This window comes from Dreissena polymorpha, chromosome 5 (assembly GCF_020536995.1).
Source record: "Dreissena polymorpha isolate Duluth1 chromosome 5, UMN_Dpol_1.0, whole genome shotgun sequence".
Classification (NCBI taxonomy): Eukaryota; Metazoa; Mollusca; class Bivalvia; order Myida; family Dreissenidae; genus Dreissena; species Dreissena polymorpha.
Window position 1 is genome coordinate 104,856,304 of NC_068359.1, and position 27,761 is coordinate 104,884,064.

The 27,761-nt window shown below is 36.5% G+C and overlaps 2 protein-coding genes across 6 annotated transcripts; one reads left to right on the forward strand and one right to left on the reverse strand.

Moving 5' to 3' along the window:
- Positions 1-3,631: 3,631 nt before the first annotated feature.
- LOC127832219 (N-alpha-acetyltransferase 38-B, NatC auxiliary subunit-like) lies at positions 3,632-19,971 on the reverse strand. Of its 3 annotated transcripts, none has more exons than XM_052357535.1 (4): positions 19,876-19,971; positions 14,863-14,946; positions 13,780-13,851; positions 3,632-4,261 (listed from the first exon to the last, which is right to left on the reverse strand). In XM_052357535.1, exons 1-4 carry the CDS (start codon positions 19,910-19,912, stop codon positions 4,152-4,154), a joined length of 303 nt encoding a protein of 100 aa, XP_052213495.1. In that variant the 5' UTR covers positions 19,913-19,971; the 3' UTR covers positions 3,632-4,151. The 3 variants fall into 3 exon arrangements, with proteins under 3 accessions (XP_052213495.1, XP_052213494.1, XP_052213496.1); XM_052357534.1 differs by lacking the exon at positions 19,876-19,971 and adding an exon at positions 19,434-19,461; XM_052357536.1 differs by lacking the exon at positions 19,876-19,971 and adding an exon at positions 17,546-17,590.
- Positions 18,183-27,133, forward strand: LOC127832218 (cytochrome b5 domain-containing protein 1-like). 3 transcript variants are annotated; one of them, XM_052357533.1, is made up of 5 exons: positions 18,183-18,312; positions 20,175-20,309; positions 23,682-23,758; positions 23,965-24,183; positions 26,707-27,133. In XM_052357533.1, exons 2-5 carry the CDS (start codon positions 20,189-20,191, stop codon positions 26,935-26,937), a joined length of 648 nt encoding a protein of 215 aa, XP_052213493.1. In that variant the 5' UTR covers positions 18,183-18,312; positions 20,175-20,188; the 3' UTR covers positions 26,938-27,133. The 3 variants fall into 3 exon arrangements, with proteins under 3 accessions (XP_052213493.1, XP_052213492.1, XP_052213491.1); XM_052357532.1 differs by lacking the exon at positions 18,183-18,312 and adding an exon at positions 19,243-19,353; XM_052357531.1 differs by lacking the exon at positions 18,183-18,312 and adding an exon at positions 19,434-19,571.
- Positions 27,134-27,761: the final 628 nt, after the last annotated feature.

Consider the following 27,761-nt stretch of genomic DNA (forward strand, 5'->3'; position numbering starts at 1 on the left):
ACTATAAAATGTGACATGACAAATAACAAAGCTCTGGGCCTTGTCGTTTCAAAGAGGAAGATTTAATTATATGCATATAAGCATAACAAGTAGCCTAACAAGTAGCCCCATAGAGTGGGGCCAATTTTGAACCAAAGGGCATGAATTGAAAAAACTTGCTAGAGGATCATCAAACAATCCTACACCTTAATATATACCCCATGAAACTTTGTAACTTAAAAATGATTTTAAAACGTATTTACTATTTATAGCTCTACATAATCTTGTGTCTCCTAGGGATGGCAAATTTTGACCCCAGACCCATAGTTTGATTAAACTTAATAGGGGACGACCAAACGATCTTTCATGCCAAATACCAAACCCATCATGCTGATGTTTTTGGTATTTGGCATATAACATCGTTCAGTTTTAGAGATTTTTTAAGTTATCACTTTAAAAATCATTTAGGTAAAACAAGTAACCCCAAGGCTAATTTTGACCCAAGGGGCATGATTTGATCAAACTGTGGAGAGGACCACCAAACGATGTTACACACCAAACATTCAACACATGATCCTTGCAGTCTCATAGAGATTGTTTTAAATTTACTATGTAAGTCTATAAAAATAATTTGACCATTAGCATGTGGCCAGTTTTGATCTTAGGAGCATGATTTTAACAAACATAGTAAAGGGCCACTAGACAATATTACACACAAACATAGTAAAGGGCCACTAGACAATGTTACACACAAATATAGTAAAGGGCCACTAGACAATGTTACACACAAATATAGTAAAGGGCCACTAGACAATGTTACACACTAATATAGTAAAGGGCCACTAGACAATGTTACACACAAACATAGTAAAGGGCCACTAGACAATGTTACACACAAATATAGTAAAGGGCCACTAGACAATGTTACACACAAATATAGTAAAGGGCCACTAGACAATGTTACACACAAACATAGTAAAGGGCCACTAGACAATGTTACACACAAATATAGTAAAGGGCCACTAGACAATGTTACACACAAATATAGTAAAGGGCCACTAGACAATGTTACACACTAATATAGTAAAGGGCCACTAGACAATGTTACACACAAACATAGTAAAGGGCCACTAGACAATGTTACACACAAATATAGTAAAGGGCCACTAGACAATGTTACACACAAACATAGTAAAGGGCCACTAGACAATGTTACACACAAACATAGTAAAGGGCCACTAGACAATGTTACACACAAACATAGTAAAGGGCCACTAGACAATGTTACACACAAACATAGTAAAGGGTCACTAGACAATGTTACACACAAATATAGTAAAGGGTCACTAGACAATGTTACACACAAATATAGTAAAGGGTCACTAGACAATGTTACACACAAACATAGTAAAGGGCCACTAGACAATGTTACACACAAATATAGTAAAGGGCCACTAGACAATGTTACACACAAATATAGTAAAGGGCCACTAGACAATGTTACACACTAATATAGTAAAGGGCCACTAGACAATGTTACACACAAACATAGTAAAGGGCCACTAGACAATGTTACACACAAATATAGTAAAGGGCCACTAGACAATGTTACACACAAACATAGTAAAGGGCCACTAGACAATGTTACACACAAACATAGTAAAGGGCCACTAGACAATGTTACACACAAACATAGTAAAGGGCCACTAGACAATGTTACACACAAACATAGTAAAGGGTCACTAGACAATGTTACACACAAACATAGTAAAGGGCCACTAGACAATGTTACACACAAATATAGTAAAGGGCCACTAGACAATGTTACACACAAACATAGTAAAGGGTCACTAGACAATGTTACACACAAACATAGTAAAGGGCCACTAGACAATGTTACACACAAATATAGTAAAGGGCCACTAGACAATGTTACACACAAACATAGTAAAGGGTCACTAGACAATGTTACACACAAACATAGTAAAGGGCCACTAGACAATGTTACACACAAACATAGTAAAGGGCCACTAGACAATGTTACACACAAACATAGTAAAGGGCCACTAGACAATGTTACACACAAACATAGTAAAGGGCCACTAGACAATGTTACACACAAACATAGTAAAGGGCCACTAGACAATGTTACACACAAACATAGTAAAGGGCCACTAGACAATGTTACACACAAACATAGTAAAGGGCCACTAGACAATGTTACACACAAACATAGTAAATGGCCACTAGACAATATTACACACAAACATAGTAAATGGCCACTAGACAATATTACACACAAATATTAAACCCATGACCTTGAAATGTTCATTTTTAACTCCACTCCAGTGATCTACATATGCAATCGATCTAGACAATTTGAACAACTTTGTCAGAAAGTTAGGCCCACCCAAGGATCATTCATGGGCTTCGTGTTGACTTTGATTGTTATTCTTACAAGAAGATAGTCATTAGGACAATGATGATGTGATGATAATAATAACGATGGCAACAGTTTATCTCCTGATAATGTTACTCATATATACTTCATTTCATAACTTTTCATGGATCTCAAAAGACTATGTATCAAACACCAAGGCTCTGTGACTTAAATTTTACTAAAGAAGTCAACACAAGTCATGTTACCCTACGGAGCATGGCTGAAATTGAGCCCAGTGGAATGATTTGTAGGGGACCACTAGAAGTAGAAACTCTAAGACTTGCTGTTTCAGACAAGATATTCAAAGTCATTTTTCTATGTTACACATTCATTTGTGTGATTCCTGTTATGTTTCTTAGTATTTGCAAAGCCATTTAGGATATATATTTTAATCTTGATGGTTATTTTCAACCATTAACATACTTTAACATAAATAGATTGTTAAACCTCAAAAAGTAATTCTTGTTCAATATACAGTAATGTATACAACTCGCAGTTTGCTCTTGAATTATTGAAATACTTGAATTATTGAAAGTCTCAGGTAATCAAGGTTTTCATATTGTATTACTTTACCCAAATTCTTAGTAGGAAAGAATGAGTGAAATGTTTGAGACTACCCAAGAAGATTTTATCATGAAAAAAAATACATGTGGAACAATAATTATATCTTGTTTAAAGGGGCTGTATGGTAGGCGCAGTGGTTGGTGCACACACACTTATCACCTAAACAATCTGGGTTCCATTCTGGCTCCAGGAGCAAGTTAGTTTGGTTGGTGAACATCCTCCTGGACAGGGTTTCCTTTGGGTTCTCCAGCTAGCCACCCCAATACACCACAAGACCACCACCACTTAAATGTTACAGTAACAAGACATGTGTCAATAGGGCTCAGATGCCCTTTAATTCCACTTTGTCTCAAACCTCTGCTCATCTCACAAACAAGCTTTCTATGTGTATATTTTACCTTCGACCATACAGTGTGACTTTGACCTTTGAGGCATGAAGGTATGAGGTATTACAAGGGGCACATCATCTTATGATGGTGGATAATTGTGGCAAGTTTTTTCATAATCCTTCAAAATATGATAGAGTTACAGCTGAGACACAAACAATTGCACAGATTGACAGATGAACAGAAAGACATGCAGACTGTGGCGTTAATTAAAACGGAGTAAAGAAAGCATATGCAAAGTAACACATCTGATACTGAGAAAAAAGGTTTATAACATTTATTTAGTTATTGTAAATCATAAACAGAAATGGGTGAAGAAATAAAACGCTTATAGTGCTTTTCATTAACAATAATATGCCTAACATTATGTTACAAAGAAGCTGCTGTCCATTATAAATGCTTGATTAGTGTGGTGGCAGCAAGTTTGCTTTTGCTACTTCCAAAGAAGTATCTGGATTGAGTCTTGTGGAAGGAATCTTTTTAATATCAATCTGCACCAAAATCATATAGTTAGAACCTGAAATTACTTTCTTTTAGACCAGCTATTTTGTTATTTTTTATATCAGTAAAATTAAAAAAACATTATTAACCAATCTCTGTCTCTAAAACACAGTTTGAAATGGAATCTGTCTTGCAAAAATATACTGTACACAATCATCAAATGTAATAGCCTGCCTATGAAATGATGTTTTAGTACATTGTTAATGCCTTCATCTGCCAGTTGTTTTGATAAGCCGTAAGCATGCTGCATTCTTAATTAGCCACTCCTGTGGATAGAGATGTCACAGAAGCTTCACATCCCTGAGTGCGTCAACTTGTATGCTGACTATGTGGTGTCCCGGCACCATGGCAAGTCCAAGGATCCTCGGCTCCTCCTTCTTCCCTCCCTCACCTGTCAACAATGGAACAACCGGTAATCAATGCCTTCCTCACCTGTCAACAATTGAACAACTGACAATCAATACCTCCCTTACCTTTCAACTATAGAACAACTGACAATCAATACCTCCCTCACCTTTCAACAATGGAACAACTGACAATCAATACCTTCCTCACCTGTCAACTTTGGAACAACTGTCAATCAATACCTACCTCACCTGAGAACAATGGAACAACTGACAATCAATACCTTCCTCACCTGTCAACTATGGAACAACTGACAATAAATAACTTTCTCACCTGTCAACTATGGAACAACCAACAATTAATACATTCCTCGCCTGTCAACTATGGAACAAATGACAATCAATACCTTCCTCACCTGTCAACTATGGACAGCTGACAATTAATACCTACCTCACCTTTGAACAATGCCTTATGATACAACTGACACTCAATACCTCCCTCACCTGTCAACTATGGAACAACCAACAATAAATACCTTCCTAACCTGTCAACTATGGACAGCTGACAATTAATACCTACCTCACCTTTGAACAATGGAACAACTGACAATCAATACCTTCCTTACCTGTCAACTATGGAACAACTGACAATAAATAACTTTCTCACCTGTCAACTATGGAACAACCGACATTCAATGCCTTCCTCCCCTGTCAACAATGGAACAACTGACAATCAATACCTTTCTCGCCTGTCAACTATGGAACAACTGATCATCAATACCTTCCTCACCTGTCAACTATGGAACAACCGACAATCAATACCTACCTCACCTTTGAACAATGGAACAACTGACAATCAATACCTCCCTCACCTGTCAACTATGGAACAACTGACAATCAATACATTCCTCACCTGTCAACTATGGACAGCTGGCAATCAATACCTTCCTCACCTGTCAACTATGGAACTACTGACAATCGATACCTTCCTAACCTGTCAACTATGGAACAACTGACAAGTGATACCTTCCTCACCTGTCAACTATGGAACAACTGTCAAGCAATACATTCCTCACCTGTCAACTATGGAACAACTGACAATTAATACCTTCCTCACCTGTCAACTATGGAACAACTGACAATCAATACCTTCCTCACCTGTCAACTATGGAACAACTGACAATGTATACCTTTCTCACCTGTCAACTATGGAACAACTGACAATCAATACCTTCCTCACCTGTCAACTATGGAACAACTGACAATCAATACCTTCCTCACCTGTCAACTATGGAACAACTGACAATCAATGCCCTCCTCACCTGTGAACAATGGAACAACTGACAATCAATACCTTCCTCACCTGTCATTTATGAAATAATTAATATTCAATTACTTTCTCACCTGTCATTTATGGAACAACTGACAATCAATACCTTCCTCACCTGTCAACTATGGACAGCTGACAATTAATACCTACCTCACCTTTGAACAATGGAACAACTGAAAATCAATACCTCCCTCACCTCTCAACTATGGAACAACCGACAATCAATACCTTCCCCGCCTGTCAACTATGGACAGCTGACAATTAATACCTACCTCACCTTTGAACAATGGAACAACTGACAATCAATGCCTTCCTCGCCTGTCAATAATGGAACAACTGACAATCAATACCTTCCTCGCCTGTCAACTATGGACCAACTGACAATCAATACCTTCCTCACCTGTCAATTATGGAACAACGGACAATCAATACCTACCTCACCTTTGAACAATGGAACAACTGACAATCAATACCTCCCTCACCTGTCAACTATGGAACAACTGACAATCAATACCTTCCTCACCTGTCAACTATGGAACATCTGACAATAAATAACTTTCTCACCTGTCAACTATGAAACAACTGACAATTAATACCTTCCTCGCCTGTCAACTATGGAACAACTGACAATCCATACCTTCCTCATCTGTCAACTATGGACAGCTGACAATAAATACCTACCTCACCTTTGAACAATGGAACAACTGACAATCAATACCTCCCTCACCTGTCAACTATGGACAGCTGACAATTAATACCTACCTCACCTTTGAACAAAGGAACAACTGACAATCAATGCCTTCATCACCTGTCAACTATGGAACAACTGACAATAAATAACTTTCTCACCTGTCAACTATGGAACAACCAACAATCAATACCTACCTCACCTTTGAACAATGGAACAGCTGACAATACCTCCCTCACCTGTCAACTATGGAACAACTGACAATCAATACCTTCCTCACCTGTCGACTATGGAACAACTGACAATAAATAACTTTCTCACCTGTCAACTATGGAACAACCGACATTCAATGCCTTCCTCCCCTGTCAACAATGGAACAACTGACAATCAATACCTTTCTCGCCTGTAAACTATGGAACAACTGACAATCAATACCTTCCTCACCTGTCAACTATGGAACAACCGACAATCAATACCTACCTCACCTTTGAACAATGGAACAACTGACAATCAATACCTCCCTCACCTGTCAACTATGGAACAACTGACAATCAATACCTTCCTCACCTGTCAACTATGGACAGCTGACAATCAATACCTTCCTCACCTGTCAACTATGGAACAACTGACAATCAATACATTCCTAACCTGTCAATTATGGAACAACTGACAATTGATACCTTCCTCACCTGTCAACTATAGAACAACTGTCAAGCAATACCTTCCTCACCTGTCAACTATGGTACAACTGACAATTAATACCTTCCTCACCTGTCAACTATGGAACAACTGACAATCAATACCTTCCTCACCTGTCAACTATGCAACAACTGACAATGTATACCTTTCTTACCTGTCAACTAAGGAACAACTGACAATCAATACCTTCCTCACCTGTCAAATATGGAGCAACTGACAATCAATACCTTCCTCACCTGTCAACTATGGAACAACTGACAATCAATGCCTTCCTCACCTGTGAACAATGGAACAACAGACAATCAATACCTTCCTCACCTGTCATTTATGAAATAATTAATATTCAATTACTTTCTCACCTGTTATTTATGGAACAACTGACAATCAATACCTTCCTCACCTGTCAACTATGGACAGCTGACAATTAATACCTACCTCACTTTTGAACAATGGAACAACTGAAAATCAATACCTCCCTCACCTCTCAACTATGGAACAACCGACAATCAATACCTTCCCCGCCTGTCAACTATGGACAGCTGACAATTAATACCTACCTCACCTTTGAACAATGGAACAACTGACAATCAATGCCTTCCTCGCCTGTCAACAATGGAACAACTGACAATCAATACCTTGCTCGCCTGTCAACTATGGAACAACTGACAATCAATACCTTCCTCTCCTGTCAACTATGGAACAACGGACAATCAATACCTACCTCACCTTTGAACAATGGAACAACTGACAATCAATACCTCCCTCACCTGTCAATTATGGAACAACGGACAATCAATACCTACCTCACCTTTGAACAATGGAACAACTGACAATCAATACCTCCCTCACCTGTCAACTATGGAACAACTGACAATCAATACCTTCCTCACCTGTCAATTATGGAACAACGGACAATCAATACCTACCTCACCTTTGAACAATGGAACAACTGACAATCAATACCTCCCTCACCTGTCAACTATGGAACAACTGACAATCAATACCTTCCTCACCTGTCAACTATGGAACATCTGACAATAAATAACTTTCTCACCTGTCAACTATGAAACAACTGACAATTAATACCTTCCTCGCCTGTCAACTATGGAACAACTGACAATCCATACCTTCCTCATCTGTCAACTATGGACAGCTGACAATAAATACCTACCTCACCTTTGAACAATGGAACAACTGACAATCAATACCTCCCTCACCTGTCAACTATGGACAGCTGACAATTAATACCTACCTCACCTTTGAACAAAGGAACAACTGACAATCAATGCCTTCATCACCTGTCAACTATGGAACAACTGACAATAAATAACTTTCTCACCTGTCAACTATGGAACAACCAACAATCAATACCTACCTCACCTTTGAACAATGGAACAGCTGACAATACCTCCCTCACCTGTCAACTATGGAACAACTGACAATCAATACCTTCCTCACCTGTCGACTATGGAACAACTGACAATAAATAACTTTCTCACCTGTCAACTATGGAACAACCGACATTCAATGCCTTCCTCCCCTGTCAACAATGGAACAACTGACAATCAATACCTTTCTCGCCTGTAAACTATGGAACAACTGACAATCAATACCTTCCTCACCTGTCAACTATGGAACAACCGACAATCAATACCTACCTCACCTTTGAACAATGGAACAACTGACAATCAATACCTCCCTCACCTGTCAACTATGGAACAACTGACAATCAATACCTTCCTCACCTGTCAACTATGGACAGCTGACAATCAATACCTTCCTCACCTGTCAACTATGGAACAACTGACAATCAATACATTCCTAACCTGTCAATTATGGAACAACTGACAATTGATACCTTCCTCACCTGTCAACTATAGAACAACTGTCAAGCAATACCTTCCTCACCTGTCAACTATGGTACAACTGACAATTAATACCTTCCTCACCTGTCAACTATGGAACAACTGACAATCAATACCTTCCTCACCTGTCAACTATGCAACAACTGACAATGTATACCTTTCTTACCTGTCAACTAAGGAACAACTGACAATCAATACCTTCCTCACCTGTCAAATATGGAGCAACTGACAATCAATACCTTCCTCACCTGTCAACTATGGAACAACTGACAATCAATGCCTTCCTCACCTGTGAACAATGGAACAACAGACAATCAATACCTTCCTCACCTGTCATTTATGAAATAATTAATATTCAATTACTTTCTCACCTGTTATTTATGGAACAACTGACAATCAATACCTTCCTCACCTGTCAACTATGGACAGCTGACAATTAATACCTACCTCACTTTTGAACAATGGAACAACTGAAAATCAATACCTCCCTCACCTCTCAACTATGGAACAACCGACAATCAATACCTTCCCCGCCTGTCAACTATGGACAGCTGACAATTAATACCTACCTCACCTTTGAACAATGGAACAACTGACAATCAATGCCTTCCTCGCCTGTCAACAATGGAACAACTGACAATCAATACCTTGCTCGCCTGTCAACTATGGAACAACTGACAATCAATACCTTCCTCTCCTGTCAACTATGGAACAACGGACAATCAATACCTACCTCACCTTTGAACAATGGAACAACTGACAATCAATACCTCCCTCACCTGTCAACTATGGAACAACTGACAATCAATACCTTCCTCACCTGTCAACTATGGAACAACTGACAATAAATAACTTTCTCATCTGTCAACTATGAAACAACCGACAATTAATACCTTCCTCGCCTGTCAACTTGGAACAACTGACAATCAAAACCTTCCTCATCTGTCAACTATGGACAGCTGACAATTAATACCTATCTCACCTTTGAACAATGGAACAACTGACAATCAATACCTCCCTCACCTGTCAACTATGGACAGCTGACAATTAATACCTACCTCACCTGTGAACAATGGAACAACTGACAACCATTACCTTCCTCACCTGTCAACTATGGAACAACTGACAATAAATAACTTTCTCACCTGTCAACTATGGAACAACCAACAATCAATACCTACCTCACCTTTGAACAATGGAACAACTGACAATACCTCCCTCACCTGTCAACTATGGAACAACTGACAATCAATACCTTCCTCACCTGTCAACTATGGAACAACTGACAATAAATAACTTTCTCACCTGTCAACTATGGAACAACCAACATTCAATGCCTTCCTCCCCTGTCAACAATGGAACAACTGACAATCAATACCTTTCTCGCCTGTCAACTATGGAACAACTGACAATCAATACCTTCCTCACCTGTCAACTATGGAACAACCAACAATCAGTACCTACCTCACCTTTGAACAATGGAACAACTGACAATCAATACCTCCCTCACCTGTCAACTATGGAACAACTGACAATCAATACCTTCCTCCCCTGTCAACTATGGACAGCTGACAATCAATACCTTCCTCACCTGTCAACTATGGAACAACTGACAATCAATACCTTCCTAACCTGTCAACTATGGAACAACTGACAATTGATACCTTCCTCACCAGTCAACTATGGAACAACTGTCAAGCAATACCTTCCTCACCTGTCAACTATGGAACAACTGACAATTAATACCTTCCTCACCTGTCAACTATGGAACAACTGACAATCAATACCTTCCTCACCTGTCAACTATGGACAGCTGACAATTAATACCTACCTCACCTGTGAACAATGGAACAACTGACAATCAATACCTTCCTCACCTGTCAACTATGGAACAACTGACAATAAATAACTTTCTCACCTGTCAACTATGGAACAACCAACAATCAATACCTACCTCACCTTTGAACAATGGAACAACTGACAATACCTCCCTCACCTGTCAACTATGGAACAACTGACAATCAATACCTTCCTCACCTGTCAACTATGGACAGCTGACAATCAATACCTTACTCACCTGTCAACTATGGAACAACTGACAATCAATACCTTCCTCACCTGTCAACTATGGAACAACCGACAATCAATACCTCCCTCACCTGTAAACAATGGAACAACTGACAATCAATACCTTCCTCACCTGTCATTCATGCAATAACTAATTTCTCACCTGTGATTTATGGAACAACTGACAATCACTGCATCCCTTACCTGAGAACAATGGAACAACTGACAATCACTTCCTTACTCACCTGTCATCTATGGAACAACCAACAATCAATACCTTCCTCACCTGTTAACAATTAAACAACTGACAATCAATCCCTTACTCAGCTGTCACTAATGGAACAACGGACAATCAATACCTCACTCACCTGTCAACTACGGAACAACCTACAAACAATACCTTCATCACCTGTCAACAAAGGAACAACTGACAATCAATACCTTCCTCAACTGTCAACAATGGAACAACTGACAATCAATTCCTCCCTCACCTGTCAACAATTGAACAACTGACAATCAATACCTTCCTCACCTGTCAACAATGGACAAACTGACAATCAGTACCTTTCCCACCTGTCGCCTATAAAAAAACTGACAAGCAATACCTTACTCACCTGTCATTTATGGAACAACTGACAATCAATACCTCACTCACCTGTCAACTACAGAACAACCGACCATCAATACATTCCTCACCCGTCTACAAAAGAACAACTGGCAATCAATGCCTGCCTCACCTGTCAACAAAATATTTTGAACAACTGACAATCAATACCTTCCTCTGTGTCAAAAAATGGAACAACTGGCCATCAATACCTTTCTCATGTGTCATAAATGGAACAACTGCAAACCAATACCTTCCTCACCTGTCATTAATCGAACAACTAACATCAATGCCTTCCTCACCTGTCATTTATGGAACAACTGACAATCAATACCTTCCTCACCTGTCAACCTATGAAACTACTGACAATAAATGCCTACATGTACCTCACCTGTCAACAATGGAACAACTGACAATCAATACCTTACTCACCTGTCACTAATAAAAACAACTGACAATCGATACCTTACTCACCTGTCACTAATAAAAACAACTGACAATCAATACCTTACTCACCTGTCACTAATAAAAACAACTGACAATCAATACCTTACTCACCTGTCACTAATAAAAACAACTGACAATCAATGCCTTACTCACCTGTCAACAACAGAACAACTGACAATCAACACCATACTCACCTGTCATTAATGGAACTACTGACAATCACTACTTCCTCACCTGTTAACAAAGGAACAACTGACAAACACTGCTGTCTTTACCTGTCATAATTGGAAAACAAACAAACAATGCCTCCCACCAAAGTCAACAATACACCAACTATAAAACGACTCCAAATTAATTGTGTACATCATACTATTAAGACATTTTGACATATAGTAAGAAAATAAGTAGAGTAAGAGTTGATGTAAATGTTACCTATGTGTGACTGATAACTCTAACGTAAAGCATGATCACCACATTCAATAGTACAAAACAGCCAGCTAGTCTCATCAAATTACTAGGTGTAAGCACATGTTACAAAACCGAATGTGATCAAGTAAGTATTTTGGAAATGATGCTTGCCCTGAGCACAATTTTGGTTGCCAATTTGTATTCCCCTGTAGTTGTGTCTGTAGTATGAAATGATAGTACAACAGAACTGTTTTTGAAAGGCATTTTAACAGGCAGTAAAGGGTTGCTAACAGACAAAAGGGATGACACACAAGTAGTGTCTGCAGTAAGAGGGTTGCTTACAGACATGAGAGACGACAGACATAAAAGATGACATATATGAGAGATGACAGACAATGAATGTCTGCAGTTAAGGGTTGGTAACAGACATGAGAGATGACAGACAAGTAGTGTCTGCATTAAAGGGTTGCTAACAGAAATGAGATATGGCAGACAAGTAGTGTCTGCAGTTAAGGGTTGCTCACAGACATGAGAGATGACAGACAAGAAGTGCCTGAAGTAAAGGGTTGCTAACAGACATGAGAGATGACAGACATGTACTGTCTGCAGTAAAGGGTTGCTAACAGACATGAGAGATGACAGACAAGTAGTGCCTGCAGTAAAGGGTTGCTAACAGACATAAGAGATGACAGACAAGTAGTGCCTGCAGTGAAGGGTTGCTAACAGACATGAGAGATGACAGACAAGTAGTGCCTGCAGTAAAGGGTTGCTAACAGACATAAGCGATGACAGACAAGTAGTGTCTGCAGTAAAGGGTTGCTTACAGACATGAGAGATGACAGACAAGTAGTGGCTGAAGTAAATTGTTGCTAACAGACATGAGAGATGACAGACAAGTAATGTCTGTAGTAAAGGGTTGCTAACAGACATGAGAGATGACAGACACGTAGTGGCTGTAGTAAATGGTTGCTAACAGACATGAGAGATGACAGACAAGTAATGTCTGAAGTAAAGGGTTGCTAACAGACATGAGAGATGACAGACAAGTAGTGTCTGCAGTAAAGGGTTGCTAACGAACATGGTAGATGACAGATATGAGCGATGACAGACATGTAGTGTCTGCATTAAAGGGTTGCTAACAGACATAAGAGATGACAGACAAGTAGTGTCTGCATTAAAGGGTTGCTAACGGACATGGTAGATGACAGATATGAGCGATGACAGACATGTAGTGTCTGCATTAAAGGGTTGCTAACAGACATAAGAGATGACAGACAAGTAGTGTCTGCATTAAAGGGTTGCTAACAGACATGAGAGATGACAGACAAGTAGTGTCTGCAGTAAAGGGTTGCTTACAGACATGAGAGATGAAAGACAAGTAATGTCTGCAGTAAAGGGTTGCTTACAGACATGAGAGATGACAGACATGTAGAGCTTTACTACCAGTATATAGTTACCTGGTGGCTTCAAATATTCTTCACAGGATCCAAGAATAACATTGCGGTCTTTATCTGTGCATAAAAATAAACCTGAAAAAAAATCTAGATTTATTATATCAAGTGGTCCAAAAGGGCATAGTTATATGTTTTATATTGATTGAGAAAAATACATTGCTTAATAAAGGCTATATATTTACCACAAGAGGTTGGACAGTTTTAACCACAGGGAAATATTTATTTGAATGCACTTTGCAAAAGGACTATTATATCACGGTGCCTATACCATGTGAATTCACAATTCACTCTTAAGAAACACAAGTAACCCCTAAAACAGGACCAATTTTTCAAGGGGGCATCCTTTGAACAAACTTTGTATCAGACCACCTTATTATGTAAAACACCAAACATCAAACCCCAAGGTGTTTCTGAGAAAGGTTTTTAAGTATTGATCTTATAAATCTTGTTAGTCTTGTGACCCAGCGCTATGTCCAGTTTTGACCCCAGGTGCATGATTTTATTTTATTAGAATGCCACTGGACGATATCACACACCAATTATTAAAGCCTTAACACTTGTGGTTAAAGATATTTTTTCAGTTTCTATTTCAGGAATCTAATATGAGCTTCTGTGGCATGCATATGCATTGGAACACAAGGATTTGAACATCTTTGTAAGAGGGTCATCCAAGGATCATACCTGTGAAGGTTTGTTAATATCCTTCAAGGGGTTATGGAGGAGAATTTGTTAAAGAAAAAATTAATGCAGGCACCACATGCACTAACAGACAATATTCAACATAGAATACTGTTTAGGTAAGCTAAATTTCATATGTGACCACATAGGAATCTCTCTTATAATAAGGTTTGAAATAAGCATTGGTGGTTAGCAGATGTAGCTTGAATGAAATATTGATAAAAGACAACAAAAAGTGCTCAAAAAAGTTCGCCATAAATATAAAAATCCAAGCAATAAAATTGAAGTCATTTCCAAACAATCTAGGTTATTTCTCAAGTATTAATTGGCTCTATTTGGAGAAATGTTTGGTATCCTGAAGGTGAAAGCAAGAAAAACTAGTGTTTAAACACTTAAAATCCTACCTACCTATTAATGTCCGGCCATCTGTCATTTTGATCTTCATACTCTTATTCAACCATGACTGAAGTAGTTCTTTTCCTGTACAAGCTCCTGCAGAAATACATGTAATGCATTTAAACATTGTCCATAATTTTAGTATAAGTTCAAGATACATGTATGTGGACAGTAATTCCAGACTTCACCTATTATTTTGTATAACACAAGAAAAATGGCAATTCCACAAAACCCAGTTGATTGAGAATGCTATTATTTGATTTAAATAATTGAGCAATCCCAAGCACAACCTTACAAAACAAAGTAAAACAAAATTACTTGGAAAATAGTCAGTAACAGTGACTTTGACCTCAATCCAATCCCATTGTCCCAACATTCAATGCTGAGGAAGTAACTGCATTAAATCTCCAGCTATTGAGCAGCATCAATTTGTCTATTTCACTGTTTAGTGATATTGACACAACCAGTCCCACATTTAACTCAAGCTACATACAAACACAATTTCAGCCCAATATCTCCATCCACACTCACTATATTGAGCAGAAACTGTCATTTTATGTTAACCCTTTCCCACTCAGAAGTAAAAAGAAAATGGCTATGTGCAAACAGCATGAAACCAGAACAGTCTTTGACTAACTTGCAGTCTGTTAAGGTTTTATGCTGTTTGCAGCTCATCAGTATCTTAGGGTTGGAAATGAAGCCTTGAACACTTGAATATAGTCTGAAAGGTCTTTAATAAAATTAAACTTTCTAAGGGACTACAAATTCGTCTAAATACGTATCTAAGTGGTAAAGGGTTAAAAGTTACAGTGAACATCAGCGACTGACCATAATGTTTACCCGAAATGAACCGCCACGCTAGGTCTGCATATAAGAAACCTACATACACAATTGCAGTTAAGTTATTCACCAGAAAATTTGTCTATTTTTATAAACGTTGAACTCACTGGCCCAAAATGCAATCCTTAGCTAGGTCATCACGTACATAAAATGTAATTGCAAAATCTGTAGCCAAATTTTTTTAATGAAGTTTTTATTTTCATCCAGATTGGTGAAAGCATTGACCGGAACCTGCCTGCCTGCACACCTACCCACACCAATCTTATACTAGTCACCAGTATTTTTCACTTCCTTGTTTACTTGGTTAAAAGATGAACATGTTGTACATAAGGTCATTTTTCGCTTTATCTGTTGAAAATAATTTCATGGAATCTTTTCTAAGAGACCTTGCCCACATGCTCAGAAATATCAAAACAACTTTCAGTGTCTGTAATGAAGTTTGTGTTCAATAGCTCAAGTCAGACTAGCATAAACATTGTGTTCATGTTAATGATTGATGTCTAATTCCTTTTCTTGGTATAACAAGAGATGTGTTTGTCAGAAACACAATGCCCCCTATTGCGCCCCTTTGAAGCCATAAATTTGAACTATGTCCTTGAATGATGACCTTGACCTTTCACCACTAAAAATGTGCAGCTCCATGAGATACACATGCATGCCAAATATCAAGTTGCTATCTTCAATATTCAAAAAGTTATAACCAAACTTCAATGAAGGTTAAAGTTATAGGAAAGAAAAATACAAAGATATTTGACCTTTGACCTTGAAGGATGACCTTTACCTTGACTTTTCACCACTCAAAATGTGCAGCTCCGTGAGATGCACATGCATGCCAAATATGAAGTTGCTATCTTCAATATTGCAAAAGTTATAAAACTTTAACCAAGGTTAAAGTTTTGGGACACGCACAATGAATGAATGAATAACAGACAGACAGACAGACAGGCCAAAAACAATATACCCCTGATCTTTCGATCCGGGGGCATAAAGAGTCTTGTGTATTAATAAAACCAATAAGGTGAAACAATAGAATTCCATTGTCTTTCAAAACTGAATAGACATGTTTTGTTACTAAAAATACCTTGAAAGTGATTTGACAGTTAATGCAGTGAGATTATAATTTTACAAATGGATTCTATTTGTCAGATAACCACTACATTTTGAGTTAAAAAGTGTTTGACAGTACCGGTATTTTGTTAAGTTAAAAGTGTAAACATTATCAATCTTTTCAACTATGCTGCCTATTTTGATCTGTGCTGCATCAAGAAACTCTGTTAGGCAGATTTTATGGAGACTAGCAAATACAATGGAACTGCCATAATCTGGTAAAATATGGCTTTTGCCCCATAACATAATGTCTTCTGTTAATAAAAGTAGACGATACACCAGTTGAAAGTGATGTTTATTGTGTGCATGCACACTTACCAGTTAGAAAAAGCTCTTCTTACAGTGACCTTAACAATTAGTAATCAGGTTAAGCCATTGTCAATAACTACATGTAGTGCACCAGCCTATTAGCCATATTTATCCAAATACTAATAATACAATTGTTATGTTCCAATGAATTTTTGCATTCATCTGGCAGTTTTTCCAATTGTATATATCAACTTTCTCAAGGATCTTACCCATGAATGATTTATGCAATACACAAATTACAGAGCGTGTTTTCGTTTAACGGTAAAAACTTTTGACGTTTTTACTTGGAGGAAGTTTTCAGTGTGCACGTGAAGTAACATTTCGTGAATGTTAACAAAAATACCACGTTTTTTGTACTGCTCATTTTTTTAGCTATTTTTTATTTTCAGATTTTAATTCTATGAAATAAAATAAAAATCTTTTGCTCTTGTTTTATTACCGCACATTTGGACTTGCAGCATAGCATTATCAATTGAAACTGTCTTAAAAACGTCGGTCAGGTCCGACGGTCTGGCACTTTCGGAAATGTCCGAAAATTTAGCAACAAAAAATATTCAAAAATTACAGGTGTCCGAATATTTAGAGAAAAAAAAAGGTTTCTGAAAATTATAATTATATTAAAACAAGGGCTGTTTGTAAAACATGCATGCCCCCCATATGGGCTGTCCGTTGTAGTGGCAGCAATTGTGTGAATACGTTTTTTGTCACTGTGACCTTGACCTTTGACCTAGTGACCTGAAAATCAATAGGGGTCATCTGTGAGTCATGATCAATGTACCTATGAAGTGTCATGATCCTAGGCAAAAGCGTTCTTGAGTTATCATCCGAAAATCATTTTACTATTTCGGGTCACCGTGACCTTGACCTTTGACCTTGTGACGTAGGCAGGGAATTTAAGCCTTTTAAGGTGTCCTATACAAGCCTCGGGACGTCCGGTTTTACCCTGATGCGTCGATATTTATAAAGTGCAATCTCATTTGTTGACTATGCGTCGATATTTATAAAGTGCAATCTCATTGGTTGACTAAAAGGTTTAAAATAGATTTGAACATTCAATACTGTTGCATGAAAGCTACTGTACCAAGAAAACAAAACTCAAAAGCATTACGCTTCGAATAGTGAGTCATCGAGATTACGCTGTCTTTTTCCTGGAGGTGTCCAATATAACCCAGGGTTACTCTACTGTCGGATAATTAAGAGACTACGGTACTACAAAACTTCTGCTTTGGTTTTGATAACATTTTTAATTTTATCAAGTGTTTTTTAGAATTTCTCGACAAATGACATGCAAATTGATGTCCATGGTAACAGGTATTGTCTTTGCTACGATCATGTATTTGGTTGATAGAACTCGATTTTATAGACTTACATGAGACGTATTTTTTTAGCTAAAGAAACATGTTAAAACATCTAGAATTACCACCTCTAGAAGAACGGCGCAAAATCAACCGTCTAGTGATGCTCTACAAAGTGGCCGAGGGGCTGGTGCCAGCTATACCAGCATCCGATTACTTGAAACCAGCAAGGGTCAAAAGGCAAATTAAGGCGAAAAAATATAGTGACTGTGTTACATCCAATATAATAGATAAACAAGTAATAAATAATGACAGAGGCTTTGTAGTGAAAAACTCAAATAGTAGTCAATTTAAAAACTCATTCTTTGTGAAAACCGTGTTAGAGTGGAACCACCTGGACAGTAGAGTGGTCCACGCACAGACAGTTGAGGGCTTTAAAGCTGCCCTCCATTTCGACTAGGCGCACTCCCCGGTGTACTACGCCGTAACTGGCCCTTCACCGTATTAAGCAGAAGCAGAAGCAGAAGAAACTTCAGCGTACAGTTTATATAGTATTGACAGACCTGTACGCTGAAGCTAACCCCGTATCAAAAGTCAACCAGAGTCGTAACATATTTATGTCACGCTATAAATAAAAAAAGCTCATTTTCTTGGATACATTTCTACATATATTGGTGAATGAATATAAATTACTGCATCGAGGAATATTTTAAGGTTAAAATGTTTCAAATGCATCTTACAATAGATGAAAATAACTCTCATCAGTCTTAAATTCACAATTTTGACGCCATTGTCGCTTTGTCACGTGACGAGTTTTCATTTGGATACTTTCGGATCGACCTTGACATTTTACGCTGAAATTGTAAACATTACTTTCGTTTTCTGAAATCTATTATTTGTGATTAACAACTTACGTCTGGTGGATTATAAGACTGATTTCATTGTGAATCAGGTAGTTTTATAAGATATTTACTTTGACTTTGTATTGACACTACAATTTGTTTACAAAATAAGCCAGAATAATTAAAATACCGGGAAAAGTCATTCTGAATTTGAAAACACTTGAGCACATGGTTTGTTACTAAAAATAGAAATAACGTCATATGACCGTGAAATCTCGGGAGATTCGCATTTCAAGAAAGTCTGTCACATCGCTGTTTTTCTCGATATGTAAGAGCAGAATAGATACATTTTAAATGTTTAAGATAGTATTTTGTGGAAGAATATATCAGTTAAATGTGAAAAATGTCAATCTTTCCAATCAAGTGGTTGATTTGGGCCATCAACTGCATTTAAAAGCTGTTTTGGACCGGTCTTTGTTAACTGTCAACTTTTCGGGAATTTCTGGTTGACTTTCCTAATGGGGTTGGTCCATAACAATATATACGGAAAGACATAATATCTCAATAAATCTATAGCATAAGTCTTAACATATTTAAAGAACGATCTATCAAAAGTCATTTACGAAGTTTACCCGATGAAAGGAAATTTTCTTTCAATGATTTATTCATAATAAATGTCGAAGTTTTAAACAGGGGAGGTCAGCGTGCGTCAATAGCTTAATGATTTTGACGAAAATAATAAATTGGATAAGCACAAAAAACATTATCTTAATTGATTTTCAGTTATATAATTTTTACTTATTATATTATATTTGACAAATTGTTTGGTATTTCGAAGGGTGATACAAATTAAGTAATAAATATTTTCGTCTGATTGTTCTACTTCCGATGTTTACATTGGCAACGTAAAAAACCTCCATACATTTTACAGGTTTTAGATAGAAAATGACAAGACCAAAATATTTCACGCCCACTGAAGTTGCGGTTCATAACACAGTGGACGATTTGTGGGTTTCTTTTCTTGGAAAGGTGTATAATTTAACACCATTATGTGAAAAGTATCAAGGCAAGTTATCATCAGTTTAGATACACTAATTAGCCTCTTTTCCTGTATACAGTTAAGTTACTTTTACCGGATCATTACCCATAGCGGATCACTTTGATGTTCAAGACTGCGTATCGGGATAAATACTTGACATTTTGAGATGATATTTTGCACACAGCATCTTCAAGGCCTGTTCTTTAAAACACATTGATTGAGTCGTAATCGGAACTACTCTTTGTCAAACATTTCGGTATGTTTTGCTGACATGTATATACGACTTTATTGACGTCCGTCTCGTTTCCAAATTGAGGTTGAACATTTTTCGTGGCCACATGCTATAACTCTGATGGAAAGTAAGAAGTGTACGCATTAAATTTAAAGGCCGTTTAGTAGTCGTTCTGCCTGCAAAAGTCCAATTCAGTTTTGATTGGTGTTTTAGATTTTGCAACACCTTAAATGAAATGAATAATTAGGGCAATAACGGATCAAGCGTGATTATATGCGTATTGATAATATATTATATAAAAATATATGCAAATCTTGTTGATTCTTACAATAAATGATCTCAATCTTACTGTTTTATTTATGTTCCATGTTCAATATCGATGATTAGATATGATTCAAATAATTTACATGGTTTATAAGATGCCCATATCTTTTCGATCTTTTTAGGATTTTCAACAGATAATTTACACAAGAACACCATGTGTAAAGTGTGGATACAAGATCATATTATAGAAAACAATAACAAAAAATGAATACAATTCATAACTGGCAATGTAACTTGGTCATTGTAAACAACACATTTCATGTTTCGACAGTTCAAATAGCGTGTTAGATGCCCCCTGAGTGGTTTCAGTCACGTGATCCGTTATGGCTACAACTGATCCGTTCATGCATAAATTCTGCGACGAAAAAAATGTATCACAAATACATTTTGCCTGCGTTTAAAAATAAGACTATGTGCTGAATCAGTAAGCAAAGGTAATATTTAATCAAACTGGAGTAAAAGAAGTCTCAAAACATTTATTGCTTTTCACCAGAACAACTTTATTACGCTACTGATCTGGTAATGGTAATTTGACTGTATTCAGCCACTTAAGAGTGAAATTGACTTTTTCTACTGAATGAAAAGATTTTCAGCACAAGTGAGACATTTAATTAAACAAATTATATCTTCCCCACAAAAGTATGGCAAAATAATTTACAACGCAGGTATTTCCTTAGTTACTGGCCAATTCAAGGCGGGCACCCTAGCAACCCTGATTTGTTGGTATCTTTCCTATCAATCTGTTCAGTCATCATTTTTATATGAAAACATAAAACTTTTTTAAGTAATTTGAATATAAATCACTAAATAAATATTCTTATAGACAAATAAACACAAAAATACCATTAAAACATAAATATTTTCAGAATTATTGGTATTTACACAGCATGGGTAGCTGAATTACTTAATTTTTACCTAAATTTAATTTTTCCCTAATTTGTTTTAAAATTCACATGTTTTAAATCAAAATACAACATCTATGTTATAGATTTTTTTAAAATAAGCATAACTAACTTAAGTTTAATCACAAATATGTCATAATTACCAAAATAAAGGGGTGGATGAATCTATAGGAATGGATGAAACAATAGGAAAGAAGGATAATAATTTCGAACAGGCCTATTTTATTTTCTACTAAAATAGCAATATATTTTTATCTTAATTGAAGTAAAGTATCTTTTATTGTAAGTCAATGAAAGATATGTGTTCTGTCACTTGTGTAAAATCGCAGTTGAAATAATAAAACTTCCACCTACTGACCCTCCATGTCGTGTTGAGCTGTACAGTCAAGTTACCATTAACGGATCATTACCAATAGCGAATCACTTTGATGTACAAGAATGCGTATCACGATAAATAGTTTTTATTTTTTAATTATACTTTGCAAACAAGATATTCAAGGCATTTTCTTTAAAACGTGATTATTTTTTTTTTTAATCTGGCACCTCTTGCTGACATGTACAAACGAATTTGTTTACTTATGTCTCGTTTGGAGAAAGAGGTTGGACATTAGGGCGACCACATTTTATAACTTTGTTGGTAAGTAAAAAGTATGTGCATATATTAAAGGTCATTTAGTAGTCTTTCTGCCTGCGAAACACCATTTCAGTCTTGTTTCACTTTTAAGATTTTGCACCACCGTAAAGAGGATGAAGAATTAGGGCAATAGCGGATCAAGCTTATCCTGTTTACATGAGTAAAAGGGGATGTCTCAAACGTTTGAAAAGCCATCCAATTTTGTTATGGTCATTAAAATTATGTGTTCATTCTCTAAGGAAATTGTTTAATCTTATGTCATGGAGAATTTAAAAACACAAACAAAGCTTACTGTGTATGATACATAAAGACATTATTATGATAAACATAATTATGCTGTTCATTGAAAAATTAAAAATTTATAACAGTCAATAGATTTATTAATTGAAAATGGTTTCATCACTCAAAAAGACCAATAGTGCATGTGTACAACAGCTGTTTGTATGATATCTACATGTATGATTAGAAATCATCATGTTTATATTGATATCCATATCTGTTGGATAAATTAAAGAATTTTAACAAATAATTCACACTGAAACAATAGATATTTGTAGCCTGTTGAGAAACCCACTTATGTGCTGCTAAAACAAAGCTGACCTATTGATAATCCTTTCAAAATCACATAACATTATATAATTTTATTAATGGAATGAAATTACCATGTGTGGATAAAATGGGCCAGGTTGAAATGGTTAGTGGGTTTTTCCAGTTTAGTGCATATTTTGCAATAATAATTAAATTCCACTGCTTCCAATATATATACAATACTATATAAAACACAGCATTAACACTGTTTATTAGCATATAAACTTTATTCAATGTTTTAATCACAGTATACAAGTACCAGTTTCATGTTTTTACAGTTCAAATAGCGTTTGAGATGCCCCCCTGAGTGGTTTTGATCTTGTGATCCGTTATGGCTACATGTGATCCGTTAATGCATGAATTCAGAAGTGAAAAAAACGTGCCACAAAAAATATATTGTCTGCAATTTAAAACAGAATTATAGCTTTAACAGTAAGCACAGATAATGTTTTCTTAAACTGGTATAAAAGAAGTATCAAAACATTTATTGTTTTTCACCAGCACAACTTTATTACGCTACTGATCCGGTAATGGTAACTCGACTGTACTTTTGCAATCTTAAAAGCTATAACGATCGACGATAACTTTTATTCCACAGTAAAATAATCAAATTAAAAAAAAGGCAGCTTCTAAGGAATAACAGAATTCAAAACACGCATAACACAATAACACTAATAATGAATCAAAACCTTACATCAATGTTTCCATTTGATTTACAGGAGATGTTCTCTTGAAACCTATTGTACAGGCAGCTGGTAAAGATATATCTCACTGGTTTGACCCAAAGATTAAAGATGTAAGTGTCATGTTTTGCCAGTAAAAAGGTTTAATTAATAGAGTTGCATCAATTAAATGTGAATACAATTTAAGTCTTAAAATATTTGTAGTGTTGTTGTATAAAATAAAAGTAAGTTAGTATTTGACAAATCTATGTGTACTTTGAATTAAAGCTATGTCTACTGATCTCTAAGTTTCCTTGAGCCTTTATCTCCTGGTATTCAGATCCGCACGCATGTCGACCCTCTGACAGGCTGTGTGATTCCATACTGTCCAAACGGACGCTTTGTTCACATTCCTCCTCCTTTTCCCAACTCTGACTGGGCCAATGATTTTGGTCGACCTTGGTGGAAGGATGACAGTTACCTGGTTGGAATTTTGTCAAAGAAGACCAGATTCATAAAAATAATCAACACACTGACATCGCAGGAGCAAGTCATAGAGGTATATTATTTTGTATTTCATAAATTAAGAATTCTGTTGGAATAAATATTCTTGCATTTTTTAACCCTTGCATATCTTTGTAATTTTGTTATATATTTTTTATATCATTACTCTGAAGTGCATTTTTATGCCCCAGGTAGGATGGCATAGAGCAGTTGAACTGTCCGTCAGTCTGTCTGTCAGTTAGTACGTCCATCCGAAAACTTTAACATTGGCCATAACTTTTGAAATATTAAAGATAGCAACTTGATATTTGGCATGCATGTGTACATCTCATGGAGCTGCACATTTTTAGTGGTAAAAGGTCAAGGTCATCCTTCAAGGTCAAATATATGGCTTCAAAGCGGCGCAATAGGGGGCATTGTGTTTCTGACAAACAAATCTCTTGTTTACATTACAAAAGTCTTGATGAAGTAATGAAATGGTCATTATATGTTCCAATCCGAAGTAAAAGGGGGTATACTGGAATCACCATGGATGTGTGTTTATTCATCGGTCTGTCTGTAGAAACAAATAACTTTTCTACTTACAACAATCAAATGTTCTTATGTCAGTATGAGAGTAACCCCATGTTTTGTAAAACATAAATAATGCTTTCTTCAAAGCTTTTATACTGACATGGATATTACCCATGAACAGTCTCATTTTGAACATGGCATTAACCTTCATTTGGATATGAGACTGATGAAAATTTGCAAAGGAATCAACACCGATAAGGCTTCCACTTTGAATTTCTGTTCATTATTAGTCGCCATAGGCAGAAGGATATTGTTTTGGCGTTGTCCGTCCTTCCATCTGTCATGAGCCATATCTCGGAACTTCTTGAACAGATTTCATTGCCACTTAGTATGAGTGTATGTATATAATAAGAGGAGGATGCACATCAAATGCACAAACCATTTGCAAATAACAGAGTAACAGTCCTTTTTGACATAAAAGTAAGAACACTTGTGTCTGGAGCCGCATCTTAAAACTGCTTGGGCAGATTTCCTTGAAGCATGGTATGAATGTATATAATTATGGCAAAGAGGATGATGCATGTAAAATTGTGATTCAAACCATATGCAGATTAAAGAGTTATGGTCCCTTTTTTACTTGAAAATACCCTTTTTATATAGGATTGTTTCTGTCTTCAGCTGTATCTCCAATAACATATGGTCACAGCAATGAAACTTATCCCAAATGTTCCCAATCATCTGGAGCAGAGTCACATGCAACATATTCCTAGAGATCAAGATAAAGGTCACACATTGTGGTCAAAGATCACAAGTTTGATGGATTGTTCATAATTTAGCAATTAGGTTTAAATGCATCAAGGGATTATATAATATATTTTGCAATTGTTCTCATTTATCTTGCTGTGTGTCACAGATAAGACTCGGGTCTCTAGGGTCAAGGTCACATACAGAGGTATAGTTCTGATGCTTTTATTAAATTTCTATAAGAGACACCATGAATAACATAAATACATAAAGTACCAGATTATTCTTGATAATTATAAAACATTAAATGGATTTTTTTTTAACCAACATTGAATTGTGCAGGTGTAATTATAAAGATTTATGGTAATTTTTACCTAAATACATTCATCAAATTCAGGGATTATTGCAATAAAAAAATAAAAGCGAATGGTCATTTATTTAATCATGGTCACAATTCGATAAAATTCACCTGATAAATAGCAATTTTATTGAACCGTTCGAAGTTGTAAGGTTAGAGAAGTTGTATTTTGTGGAAGAACCATACAACTTTTCAATGTTTTATTGTTCATATTGAATTTTTATGCGTCATTTAAAGCATATTAAACTGTATGTTATTTTTATTCCTCATAAAATCCCTGTTCATTTAAGAAAGCAATAGAATCTAAATGGGCTAGATTTTGGGGCTACAAACAAAGCTGACACATTTAAATTCCTGTCAAAATCACGTTCAGTCTAGTACTTCATGTTTTATTATTTGAATGACACTCAAGAGGAAAAGCCGTTTGTACCTACGATTAGATGTTGTTTTTTTCAGAATTGTTGAGATAGCTAGCACTCACTCACACTTGCAATCTTCACAAATAATAGTTGACCTGGGAAGATGGAACACAGGCAAACAAGAGCACCGCATAACGGGTGCCACGCTCGGCTGCGAAAGCTTGTCAGAATTTTTTTTTTTTTTAGAGGTCACAGTGACCTTGACCTTTGACCTAGAGACCCAAAAATGGGTGTGGCGTGTAGAGCTCATCAAGGTGCATCTACATATAAAGTTTCAAAGTTGTAGGTGGAAGCACTTTGATTTTAGAGCAAAATGTCAAGGTTTTAGCACGACGCCGGGGGACGACACGACAACGACACGACGAGCTGGCTATGACAATACCTCGGGTTTTCTCCGAAAAAAGCCGAGCTTATAATATATAAGATTTATTTTCTTGTCCAAATCATACAGGAAGATTGATTGACAAGCTTTTGCAATTCAGAAGAGTTCAGGCTAAGCATTCATGTTGAACAAACTTTCAATCCTACTGGTGTGTGTTTGCAGGTTTGTTCTGAAGAGATAATGACAGAGATCCTGGATAGATATCTCAAGTTCAATGCACACGCTGCCAGCTACACATGGAAATATGATGGCCGCAACCTTGATATGCAGAAGACCCTGCAAGAAAATAACATACAGGATGATGATGAGGACTTCTACAAGTTGAGCATGAATGACGATACCTTCTTGCAATCTGTGCAGCTGTATTTCAATGACGACCTAACAGAATCATAAAACTGTGTTTGGCTCAGAGTGGTATTGTAAAATTGGCTTGTTTCACCTTAAATGGAAAAAATCGGTTTTATCTTCAAAGCAAATTGACGATATGTGATCTTTGTTTATGGTAGTTGTTTAAAACTATAACATATTATATTGTATCTTGAAATAATGTTATTTGTTTGAAAAAATAAAATTGTTTTTAACCACTTAATGGGATTAAATACAACAAATGTAATTACGATTGAATTGTACACCCAAAATGGGCAGAGCATTTAAGTCTAAGGCTTAGTATGTCTGTTTATATGAACATTTAAAAGCTTTTTTTGTCTTGTTTGAAGCGAAATTATTGACAATTGTATTCATCATATTAAAAATTACTAATAGGGGGCCCATTAAGTAATAAAATGATTTTGCTGTTAAACAACATGGCAATCAGGCAATGGGGCTTGCCATAATATGACTTTATTAAAATCGTGTCTATCAAAACGATCACAGAATGATTTCATATACCGGTATTTATATTGAGTTCATGGCAGATTTCTGAGTCCTTTAGATTTTCGAAGAAAAGGGGGTATATAGTTTTCGCACTGTCCGTCCGTCAGTCTGTCTGTCAGTCTCTCACACTTTTCTTGTCACTCTCTAATTCAAATAGTTTTCAGCCGATCTTAACCAAACTTGGTCAGAAGTTGTATCTAGACAATATCTAGGTCAAATTTTTAATATGGGTCATGCCGGGTCAAAAACTAGATCACGGGGTCACTTAGTGCATTTCAAGGATTTAGCATGGTGTCCGCTCTCTAATTGAAGTAGTTTTCATCTGATCTTTACCAAACTTGGTC